The following is a 12,882-nucleotide window of genomic DNA, read 5'->3' as shown; positions in this document are numbered from 1 at the left end:
CAGAAGTCTTTCTTATAAATGTGACTACACAAGGCCACCTCACCTCCAAATAACTTAATTTTAGATTACCACCATGTACCTGCACATTTGTAACCTTGTTTAAAGGAATGCTTCAGAAGACAGGAGATTCAGGAGCAACATTAAATAGATTGTACCAGCACTGAGGGGTACAATGTGAGATTTTTCAGAAAACTGAGGAAGATTCCTTAAAACGAATTATGAAACTCTTAATACTTAATTGAAAGTATAAAAACTATTTCCTTTACTGAAAGTAGTTCACAAGAATTAACAGGATTAAAATACAAATGGAACGTTTGACATAAAATCATTTGAGAGTGGGAGGAAAAAATAAGAAAAAGAGCAGAATGACACAACCAAATAAATATATACTGTACAAGGGAATTCTAAAAGTAGGAGCTCCATTAGTAGGAGCATTGCAGGAAGATTAAACTCCCAAAAAGCATGCACTCAGACCAGAAGCAGCATACTCATACACTCTGCTACTCATACACTCTGGCAAACAATCCCTACCAGTGGTTAACAGACAGAAGAGAGACTGTTAAAGTCTAGTGTAGAAACAGCCCAGAAATTCTGACCCAAGTACTACTTTTGGATCCATATGAATGCTCAGGAACAATATGGCTGGCAGACTTTTGCAAAACTAGTTATTCCAATACAGCTAGCTTTTTTTACTATTATTGAAAGTGGTAGGGAGTTTATGCAAATCCCTATTTACTTTACAACAGAATATGTTGCTGACTTAAAACTGAAATACTGCTACATTTTAGGAAGAAAACAAAAGGGATAATTTACACAGCAGCAAATAAACTCAATGATTACATAAAAGTCATCATTAGCCTTAAGCAAGAATTAACCTTTTGCTTTAAAAAAAGAGTAAATGGGCTCTTTCAATGAGCTCTGCTAACTTCTGTGCAAAGATCCTTTCCCCCTAAATAGACAGGTGTACTCCAAATGTCACCAGCAGGCCGTGGTGTCATGTAAACTGACCCATGGACAAAAACTCTAATTCTGCCAGGGATACCAGCCAGGTATCTGCTGGGTCTGTTTCCTCCCTCATCATTCCCTGAAACTGGAAGAATAGAGGAGAATAATACTTGTGTTCCTGATCCCTTAACAAGTCATCCCAAGGCTCTGAAGTCTCTCCTGACTACCCTCAGGCTTCTACTGAAACAGCTGAGGAGAATTAAACAGCTTAATTAAAACAATTTTAGGTGTTTATTTCATCTAGCAGAACACAGTTGAAATAAGAAGCCCATCAACTTCCAAAAAATAGAAGAGTGATACTTTGGAAAGCTACTGTACTGTTCAACAGTTTCCCTAAGATCTCTGCATAGTGTTAAAAAGCAGCATTTAAAACACTAAAATTGCAATCACAACAGAACTGTTCTAGAACTACTCTACACGACCATTTAAAAAACTCTGTCTTTGGATCAGTACCTTATGAAGGTCCTCCTTTTCTTGCCTCAGTACTCTGCACTGCTTTTCTAGTCCTTTCAGCTTGTGCATGGAGTCTTCATGTTCTTGTCGAAAAGCCACTGCGTCCGCAAGCTGCGCTTCCAGTTTGCTTATATCTGTAGATTAATACATATTAAAAGCAACTGATCCCAAATTAACACCAATAAAACAAGCCACATTACTCATGCAAATTGCCATCACTTTGCTTGGAAAATCAACTTCTTTCCTATTCTCACCATTTTAGACTGTTTAAAGTACTTTGGGACATTGATACCTCAAAATAATTTTATTTTTCTCAGCCCCAAGATTGTTACCTCTAAGTGAAAAAGCCTTAGCACAAGGCTTTGCTTTGTTTTTGAGGACCACAACTTCTAGGCCTAGAAAATCATAAACTAAACTTGAAATGTTCCAATTCCAGTTCTAGTAATGTGTTTCCTAGATAGTTTTCCTTATGCAACAAAAAGGCAACAGTCATTAGTGCATCCAGCAAGACAGGCAAGGACTATTTATTTTCTAGATAAGAACTAATGAATAGTTTGGGAAAGAAATACCACCCTGCACAAGGTAACCAGGAGACCTGATTGACCATACTCCGGGCAGCTTGTTCTCACTTTACTTTCAAAGACAAATAAACAAATTTGATTTGAAATTATTGGTTTTAAGTGCAAAAAACCCAACACAGCCACCTTTATATACTCCTGCTCAGTCTTACCAATTCTAAGAAAATGAACAGCCATTCTCTATTTGGTTTTAATTACCACTTCTATTAAACAAATAAATAAGAAATTTCACAGGGAATAACTGTCTCACTCAAGTTCCACTGATATCTGTTGCAGAACAGGAAAATAGATCCAAGTATTCAGGATCACAAGCAGTTATAATGCTTGAAGTATTATTCCTTTCCTCACCTCAGAACAAACTTTCTCCTACCCTACATGAACGAAATCCACTTCTTTTTAAATAAGAACATACTATTAGAATTTATATTTAACAGGACATCACTGGTAGAAGAACTAGATAAACCTGAACCCTTCGCAAAAGCAGACTATTAATCTAACTATTGTGACTCAAACCTAATTTCAGAATACAGAAAAATAGCTTTTTTGGGGAAGATAGTCTGTGTAGGAGAACAGAGCTGATTTTTGCAGTGCATACACCTACAAAAGAGTATATTGTCAAATGAAATCGGGAAAAGACACTCTAAAAAATTCAGCATCAGCAACTTAGCATCTGAACTCACACTATACAGGCCTCTATAAAACTCTCAGCCAAGTCATTAGGATTCAGAACTACCACTTTATTTATCACTGATTCCCACTTAAAAATTAAGTGCTAACAGGAGGTTTGCATGGATAAACTAATAGCATTGTCAAGCAACAGATTTTCAGTGATATGGGTGAGTCAGTCTTCCCTCAGGACAGATGCCAGTATTTGTTTTTCTGCAATGCTCAGTGCTTCCTAATTAATGCATCACCAAACACAGAAACACAAAGGGAGCAGAAGCTCAGAAATATTTAAATGCGAACTACTATTACACATCCCCCATCTACTCCTTTATGTTACTGGAGAGCAATCAGACTTCTATCTCCTGTCTCTTACACCTGCTTACAAGTAAAACCTCTCCAACATAATACTCCTCCCCAAATGGAGGAGTAAGAGAACAAGATCTCCTGAGATTTTTAGGGAAACAAATATCACACAAAATATTTAACTAAATCCATCCACACAATTCATCACACTCTGGACTTCCCATGCTAGTATGTGCTATCAAGCCAAGCAAGTGGAAGAAGTAGCTAAGCACTCATCTGGAAAAGGCTGAAATGCCTCTTAATATTGAACAAGGCTTAAAACACCCTTTGTTTCTTAAATAGCTCAAGAACATTAATTCTACTTATTGCAAAACAAATTGCATTACTATAATTACCATGCCAGAGGCTTACCTGTTAATTTGTTCTTCAACCGTTCAATTTCTTCATTTAGTTTTTTGATCTCCTTATCACGGCTTGCATTTGCTGTAACACACACTGGACCTTGGAGGTTCTGCACTGTCTGTGTAGATTCTTAAAATCCAAAAAGAAAGGAAAAGATTTTCAATAGAATATATTCCAATGAGCAGAGCTAAGAATCCAAACAAATATAAACCACTAACCTTGCAGTTTTCTGTTCAAATCCTGCTTTTCTTGCTCTAATTTCCGTATTTTCTTTTCATAGCCTTCTATTTGTGAAGTGTTCTTTAAGTCTCGCTGTACATCTGTATCTTTGGTTACAGTGTCAGACTGCAGCACACTCTTTAAAGTGCCTCTATCAGATAAAGAGCTGAAAAGAAATACCTAAGTTAGGACATTTTAATAAATACTCACAGCAGTCTATAGCTGGGACATGCTGCGATTCCAGCAAATATGCACCTTAAATTTACAAGTACAATTAGTGCAGTAATTGTTACTGTAGAGACAATTCTCAGGGTAAAGTTATTATTCCCTAGCTACTGCTGCTGTAGAATTAAGATACCTGCATGCAGGACTTCAATGATGCAGGTATACTTTGACTTCATAAAGTGCCTAAATGACTGAAAATGTTAACTCTCCCATGCCAAAGGTTACAGGTACCTGGCAGAAATGGAAGCAGGTAAATGTACCTGCACTGAGATAGCTGAGGGACAACCCCAAAAGCTTAAAGCATGGTAAAGATGGATTTCAGTTAATGTTTCACATGATCTCACTGTGAAAAGGATGACATACATGTTTTGGGTTCATGGGGTAACAAACCCCAGCAAAGAGAAATAATGGAGTAACAAACAGGTCAGAATACCCTAAGATCAGAGACAAGCATATGTTTGAGAGATCTCTAAAGTCAGATGGAGGCCATTTCAAAGACATGCAAAGTGAGCCACTTTGTCCATGCTCAGAACCCTCTATGTTAACTTTGTCTACCAGCAGGACAGTGAAGCAATGAGATAATCCTGAACAGTTCCTGGCAGATGTCCAGTGTGGATAAGACTTGATCTCAGCCTCTCAATGCAGGAACTGCAATTGACACATCTATTCCCTTAACTTTCTTTCATTTCAAATACATAAAATATTAAATATCAAAGCACCTAATCTTGGCAAACAGGATCAAAATATGTTCAGACATTAAAAAAAAAAACCAAACAAGGAATAAAAGTTTGGCTGCATGTATCCCTATGGACATCAACCTTTCTATATGTTTATAAAAATGAGAATTCCTAGGAACTAGCTGCATTTGGGAAACAAGTTTCCTTTATAAAACATATCCTTTGCTTACCTGTCAGTTGTGTATGTAAACCCAACGAATGGCAAATGCAATCCAGAAAAGCCTGTATGAGAACTTGGTGGCACCACTTCCTGCATGAAAACAATGTGCATGAAAACCCAAGAGAGAACCCATGCAGAGTGAAAGGCATTTCATTGACCCACAACAGCTAAAAGAGAGACAGCTAATGGAAAGATTTTTCTTAATACACCAACTGACAATTGGCAGTTATGCTCCACTGCCCCTGAACAAGCTTTATTTCAGATTAGGTCGCCTAATAGAATAACTTGAATTTTGGAGCCTCTTGAACTGGCACTTGAAAGGGCAGCATTTCAACAAGTTCAAAGCACAATGCAGCCAGTAAAAGGAAACCCAAAATTTCAAGTTCCTAATTAAAAGTGACCTGGTACCAAAATGCATGCTGTTAGTCTTACTGTTCTAGTTACTGTCAGACATGTAATCAAAAAACATGCCAAAAGCTCTTAATTTCTTGGAATACAAGCCAGTGAAAAAAATACCACAAAAGCTCTCTACTCCTCCTGAACCATTTGTAAACTACAAGAAACAGAAATGGAGGAGTGCAACACCAATGTTCCCTAGTCCAAGAACCAGCCTCCTGCTTCTCAAGTCAGTGGAGAAGTAGCAGGATGAGTCCTCTCACTTGGACAGCGGTGCTTGCAAGCTACACAGAGAATATATGTGTATTTGTAAAGACAGCGGGGTTTTTTTTCACCTTTGAAAAAGCATAAATCCAAATACTAGCTCTCTGTTAAGGTAAACTGAAAGGGCAACTAAGAGGCCTTTTTCCCTACCTAAGTATGTTTTAACTTTGACCATGTAACAGTAATGCAGTCTGGCAAGTGCTACCACTTAAAAAAGCAGCTCCCGATTTCTGATAACACAAAATGCCAAGAAGTGAAAAACTTGAATTTTTCACATTTGGAGTGACTTATTTTTCATCTATTTATTCTGAAGTAAGTTCTCACTACTACTTTACAATGCAGCAAGGATGCATACTTCCATTAGTAATAGCTAAAAACAAAGACTCACTGGATTTCTTAGTACATCATCATCTACATCAAAGTTCGAGGTGTCAGAAGGACTGCTAACTTCTGGAATGTAAGGTGCTTCTAGGTTTCGGATGTTATCCCAATTAAGTCCTTCAAAAAATGCATGAGACTTAAAATCCTCTATTCCATTCTGTCCCAGTCTTCGCTCCCTGCTGCAGATAAGTCGCTGAATAAGATCTTTTGCTTCTTCAGATACATCTGTAACATGGGATGGAAACTGAAATCGTTCCTAGAAAACAAACAGAGAAATGCTTAGAGAAGGAATTAATTCCAAAACTTACAACTGTAGTTTTAAAAAAGCCATTAAACTACACCGATAAAACGGGAAATGAATAGTCAAATATTGTTCTAGTTACACTGAGTAATGACAGATCACAATTCAATACATTCAGTGACAGACCTTTTGTCTTAAATCGGATCTCAAGTACAAGAAATAATTTTTCAATTTCTTTAAAACAGGTCTTTTTGATCTGTGATTACAATAACTCTGTTAGGAAAAACAAACTTTTTTTAAGACATACCAGGATTTTTGCACACTACAATATATTAAAGTTCATACAATAAAGACAGACTGGTATTCTTAGTCTCTATTCTGATCTCTGTGGACCTCTGTAAATGTAATCTGCATTTAGAAAATATTTCTATTATCATAAACAAATGTAAGATCTAAACATTGTAATTACCACTAACACCTGAAATTACTGTAGACTGAAGAAATTGGAGCAGATTTTAATTTTCATTTTGTGATGATTGCTTAGATTTTCCAACATGAAAATCAGCATTTAGAGAAAAATTTCAATTTGACAAAGAATTACATTTCTGCAGTTCAGAGAAGCAAGCATTCCTAAAACCTGAACCAAGAAACCTACACATCATCAATCTAAAATACTGTGAAAAAGTAAACATCTACCATCACTTCAATATCTTTAAGTGATGAGTTTCTCTGTAAACATAAAGTCAGAACACAAGAGACTTAACACAGCTCTTACTTCATGATTCATAATCTTCCCATAGGTTTCCACTAGTGACTCTGCATAGAAGGGTGTTTCACCATACAGCATTTCATACATGCAGACACCCAGTGACCACCAGTCACACTCAGGCCCGTATTTCCCCATTCCATCTTCCATTGCTTGCAGTATCTCAGGAGAGATGTAGTCAGGAGTACCCACTGCTACTGATGACTGTACCTTAAAAATAAGGCAAATATAATTCTCATAAATTTCCAGTTTCTCTCAGCAACTGTTTTACTCAAACACTAGTATTTATGACAGAGACTCTCCAACATGGTTCTGGAGAAGGAAGAGATTCATAAAATCACAGCAACATAACAAAGGAAATACTAAGAAAGTAACAAAGACTGCAAAGATTAAGTTCCATTCTACTGCTACGTAAAATCAGTTGATATGTTTTATTCTGAACAAAGTAGAAACCCAAAATAATCGCAGATACTGTGAAAGCAGAAAGACAAAATATATTTTGCCTTTGTGTCTGTTTATATTTTAAAATTGCAATTTGCTGCCCAGAAGTTGAAATGAAAAATGAGTAAGTAGGGAGATCAGATCCTACCTCTGAATTTTACAGTTTCATTTGAGGATTGTAGAACAAATTTCCTGGGTAAGTTTTATTATGTCAGAAATCAGTCAAATGTTTATTGCCTTATGTGCAACTGGATCTACTACAGGAATAAGGTGGAGAAATTACTCTGTGCACAAGTAGTAGGGAAGCCCTGACCATCAGGGCAGACTAACCTCTAGGAATATGTTCTCAATTCTAATGGCTCTTTCATTTTACATTTTTTATGGTAAAGCTTTGACAGGCATTTTATGACTAAAGAACATCAACAAGATACAAGCTTGTGCCAAAACCAGTGAATGATGCTGTATGCCATACTTTGCCAGGACTGGCACCCCTGGAGGTGCCCTAAACCAGGCAAAACAAACAAAATCTGTCACAAGCAATTCAGCTTTTAGAGGTAAATCCAATCTGCTACACAAGATGGCCAATTACCATCATGTTGCTGCTCCATTTGTCAAAGGCATATAAAACCAACTGCTTATTAATTGTAGAATCAAGACAATCATTTAGGTTGGAAAAGACCTTTAAGATCCAGCTGTTAACTGAGCACTGACAAGTCCACCTTAACTGTGTGCCCAAGTACCACATCTACACATCTTTTTGATACCTACAGGGATGGTGACTCACCCTACCCACTTGGGCTCAAATGGTCATTAGAAGAAAAAGTGAAAACCAGAAAAATATAGCAAAGGACAACTAAAAAAGTTAGCAGCCTGTAAAATAAGGAGATGAAGATTTCAAAAATGCATTTAAGTATGTTCAGTTATACTGCACCCTCAATTTTCAGCGTGTCAGAAAGTTCAGTCTATCACATCCCTGATGCACACTGATGATGTCTAATCTCTTTAAAACCATCAACTCACTTAGAAGATCCCACTATCAGCAACCCAAATAAATATAGCTTCATACATACTGTGCCATCTTCACTCATTTTCAGACAGGACCCAAAGTCTGCCAGTCGTATGTGGCCATTCATATCCAAAAGAACATTATCAGGCTTTATGTCCCTGTTATAACAGATAGAAGTGAAAGGATTTAAACATAATCTCTACTCTGTTTGTAGAGATTAATCTTGCATCAAAATAACACAAAATCTTACCCAATGATGTAAACTCTTTTTGGTACTATTTATGACTCTCTCCCCCTGACCAACCTTAAACCCAGCAGTTTTGTTGCACCATAAAATCTGCGTTTCTTTTCAAATGTGAAGTTCCAAGTGTTACTACATGTGTTGAAAAACTTAAAAACTGTACAGCACCTTCACTTTAATCTTTGAGGAGACTAGAATTACTTGGAGTAAACAAAAATAAGGTGCTCGAATACATCTTGCTACATAGATGTGGAAGCTGACAATGGTTGATTTTTAAGGTGCTGAATTCCAGTTTCACACTTGACATTTGTGAGAAAAACCATGACAGATTTAACAAAGGGTCCTCATATGTGTAAAAAGCCTGCCAACTTGATACATTTTTCCAGCACAAACTTGAATTAACCTTTTCTAACCAAGGGCTAATGCTCTGAAATTAATTACTGAAATATCACTAATACTGCTGCTCATTAGCAGTATTAATACAAAATAATAAATGCTAATCTATGCCTGTCTACATAAATTTAAATGTGTATTTACTTGTGATAGTACACAAAAATATGTGTTGAGAAAATTGGACTATGTCACTATGCTTACCCAAAAAATAATCAGTAATTCTGCATTGTTAAACTTATTCCATACATTTCAGTTCCAGATATTGTCAACGTTCCACAACCACAGGTCAAGCTCAGTAGTTGCAGGGTACTATAAAAACTAATATACAACTATGCACTAATTTGTTTGTTTTTTAAAGAACACTGCTCACAGTGGCACTTGCAGCATGAGCCAATCTCTGCTTGGCATGCAGCTCTCACTTGCCTCAGGGACCAGTACTGCTGTTCAGAAAGGCTTAATGCCTCCTCTCTGAGCCCCACTGTCTCCTATCTGCAGCTAACAGGTCATATAAGCCCTTAAAGGGTCCTTGAAACCCTCTCCAGAGCAATCATGCTTCTTCCTAATCCATTCCAGTTGCCAAGCAGTAATTTCTTGGGCATTGGCACACATCCTGTTCAAAGCACGTGTTTTGGCCACAGAGCCATACACTCCTACTGCCACAACAGACCTGCATTCAGCCCTGTGAAAAGATGTAGCTGCCCAGTAAGTCAGGCCACCTTCCTTGGAAATTGGTGCAATGGTGCCTCTGGTGAACTTCTCTGAGGCTGTAACATTTTTAAATCCCCAAATATTGTCCACATTTACTCACAGGAGTTTTAGAGAGTTTAAACACCTTTTCAATTTTTAAAACAGCAATCAAAATGCAAACAGAAGAGTTCAGAGCATTATAGCTGAGAATTCCCTACGCTTTTTGACCTTTAATTGTACAGCTACTACCAACCACAACCTAAGTTTACTTGATGGTAACCACTGATTCAGAATACACATCTTGTGTGCAAAAACAATTAGACCAGCACATGCCCACTGATCAGAAAAACTGAAGATGATCTCAGGTAAGTAGATGCGCTGATGTTATCATGGGCTTACTGAGCATAAATTTTGCAGAACATCTAAACATCTGTAGAAAGTTCAAACCTTTTCAAACTGCTTCAAACTTCTAGGTTGCTTGGACAAAGGCAGATAAATATTTATTAAGTGAATTGAGAATAAGTCAAAAGCCCTGTTTAAAAATAGAAAAGATCTTAAAAGGTTAGTCAGATAAATGTCACTGCTTCCAATACCAATCCATTAAAACTTGATATTTAAAATAAAGTAGCTTATACAGCTATTATACAGCATAAAGTAAGCATGTATCTATAGTCGTTTGCTTTTGGCTATTGTGTGCATTTGTATACATAAAAGTAAATTTGGAGTTAACTTCAAATAACTGTACTTGTATTTTTTGCCAAACGAGAAGGTATTTTACCTGTGCACATAATGCAGCTCATGTATGGAATGTATAGCAAGCACCATTTCACCAATGTAGAATCTAGCCATATCTTCAGGAAGCTTGTCTTCAAACTTACTGAGAAGTGTCAGCAAGTCACCACCAACATAGTAGTCCATCACTAGATACTGAAAATAGAGAAATAAAGCAATCAAGTACTGAGAGACAGCTGGCAAGAAAAAAAAAATAAAGTTCATCAGTTAACCCCTGAAAAAAACCCTTTCACTACTTTTTTCTGTGCATGTGGAAAGCAGTCAAAATTAGTAGTCTTCTGTTTTACTTTTATTTACTTAGTATAAAAAGGTATCATATTCCTTTAATAATCACAGTAAGAATGGCACATCAGCATAATGATACAATAATGATTGATCCTACGATAAAAAAAAACACGAACAAAATGTGACAACAACAAAGAAATAAATCAGGATGAGTTTATTTCTGTCTTAACTAGTATCACAAAGAAAATTATCTAATATCACCCAAACTGATGTATTTTACTGACTCTTAAACTGAAAATTTCCAGAGGATGATAAAAGAAAAAAAAAAAGTATAGTTAAAATCAATATTTGATGCAGCTTAGTCTAAAATACACATTTCATTACTACTTTTAATTATAGTACCATTTCAATATTACTCGTTGCTCCTGAAGTGGCACTTATCACATCAACATCTTCAAATACGCATCTTGGCACATTCCACATCATGGACACGTAACAGCTGGCAGGAGTCTGATGACACTATACATTACTATACTATACCTGGATGCCCATGACAAGCCAAAAGCACTGGCAAGCCAGGGGCACTAAAGTGGAAAATTTAAAAGTCAAACGTTGGTGTTCTTTTGAATATATTTCAGTGAAAAAGTAAACAGCCTCCTAGGCCAATCAGGCACCATCCTAACCATGGAAAGGACCAATACTGATAGGCTAATATGAAAGAAAAGGACTCAGGCATGCTATTTGTTTCTCATACCACAAAACAAGGATTATGTTTGAGGTATTTCTTAGCAATATCCACCTAAATCCAGACCATCACATCAAGTATAATGACTTCATCCAGTACTACCAATCTTGAGCCATTTTGTTCCATGTTTCCCAAGATGATTTGATATATGGTTTTAAGACTAACTTTGCTTATTCTGGAATTCAAGTTTACAAAGCCATCATGTTATTTTTCTCCTCAAAGTAAAGCGACCTAGAATCCACTGTCCCTGCCACAGATTCATCTTCCATAAGGGAAACAAATTAAAGAAGACAGAAATGCAAAGAACATGAAGTGCAATGCTAGCCATTTCCTCACTATCTTTTGGATTAAAAGAGTGACTCCAAAAGCCACAAGTTTTGATATCTTTCTCTGTTTTATTCAATTTATTATTTATTTATTCTATTTATTACCACTTAATCTGATAAGCAAATTGTATCCTTTATGTTGAAGTCAATCTGTGGATATTGCTCCAAGGAACTTCAAACATGTACTGAACGTCTACACATGCAACATTTATGTTTGAAAACAAAACGCTACAGACAGAAACCATCAATCTTCTAAAAGGGATATTAACTTGAAGTATTTCCTCTCAAATTCAAGGTAAAGAGACTTTATAGAACCTTCTGTGGGAAGTGAAATATCCTCCCTGTCAGAGACAAGGTAATGTACTTCTGTCAGCTCCCAAAGCATTTACAACTCAACAAGAACTCAGGTGACACATGAAGGAAGGCACTTGGATCACAGAAAGATGGTGACATCTCATCTTTGAGGAAGCAGAACTTTATTAATCTTTCAATTCAAAATTATCTGCTTGCCAGGAGGTGCTTCTGCTCCCTTCTTGTGGGGTTAAAATAAAAGCTTTTCTGATGCTGAAATCTCACAGTAATGCATTTCTTCCAGGGAAGTGACTACATAGAATGGTGAGAGTCGTTAGGAATCAAAGGAAAAAAGGATATCAAAATACTCTCATGAGTACCACTGAGAGGCTGACAAGAGGGGAATACACATATGCTCTTTTTCATGAATGAGACTGGGAAAGAAAATTAAGAGATCTGAATCTGGAAGAGATAGAGACGTTCAAGTTCCATGCAAGTTTTCAATATTCATGGACTATGTTTCACTTACATCATATCTACTTCAACTAAATCACCAAAGGCTGATTTAAACCCACCTTGACATAGGCTGTCTCTTATGAAAGCTTTTTAAGAACCAGAAAAAACTTATGCAGCATTTCCATGTAATGTAATTTAAGAATTGTCTGTTTAGAAAACAGTAATGTATGGTGCATTGACTTGAAAGGTTTTAAAACTACAAGAGCAGAACCAGAAAATGAATTCCAGAACATATATATTTCATAGAATTTTGTATTTCTTGCTTAAATATAAGTTCTCCATTATCAAATGCTCTGTTAATATCACAGGGAGAGAATAAAACCCTAAATACTTTTAGACTCTCCAAAGGCATCTACTACTTTTCTACATTAATATCTTACTTTTTCTTTGTCTCGCTCTGAACCCTTTATCATACAGCCAGAG

General features: G+C 36.5%; 1 protein-coding gene across 7 annotated transcripts in view; it reads right to left on the bottom strand.

Moving 5' to 3' along the window:
• The window catches only part of CDC42BPB (CDC42 binding protein kinase beta), a 94,997-nt gene that overhangs the window by 34,894 nt on the left and 47,221 nt on the right, over positions 1–12,882 (bottom strand). For all 7 annotated transcript variants that reach the window (XM_053944572.1, XM_053944578.1, XM_053944573.1 and 4 more), the window contains exons 5-12: positions 10,343–10,491; positions 8,308–8,401; positions 6,806–7,006; positions 5,797–6,045; positions 4,759–4,838; positions 3,626–3,792; positions 3,417–3,536; positions 1,459–1,592 (exon numbers count right to left, since the gene is read on the bottom strand). In XM_053944572.1, coding sequence (XP_053800547.1) covers positions 1,459–1,592; positions 3,417–3,536; positions 3,626–3,792; positions 4,759–4,838; positions 5,797–6,045; positions 6,806–7,006; positions 8,308–8,401; positions 10,343–10,491 — 1,194 coding nt within the window. The remainder of the gene's footprint in view (positions 1–1,458; positions 1,593–3,416; positions 3,537–3,625; positions 3,793–4,758; positions 4,839–5,796; positions 6,046–6,805; positions 7,007–8,307; positions 8,402–10,342; positions 10,492–12,882) is intronic.

Source organism: Vidua chalybeata, chromosome 6, assembly GCF_026979565.1.
Source record: "Vidua chalybeata isolate OUT-0048 chromosome 6, bVidCha1 merged haplotype, whole genome shotgun sequence".
NCBI lineage: Eukaryota > Metazoa > Chordata > Aves > Passeriformes > Viduidae > Vidua > Vidua chalybeata.
The sequence above is the reverse complement of the archived record's forward strand: the minus strand, read 5'-3'. Positions and strand labels throughout refer to the sequence as shown.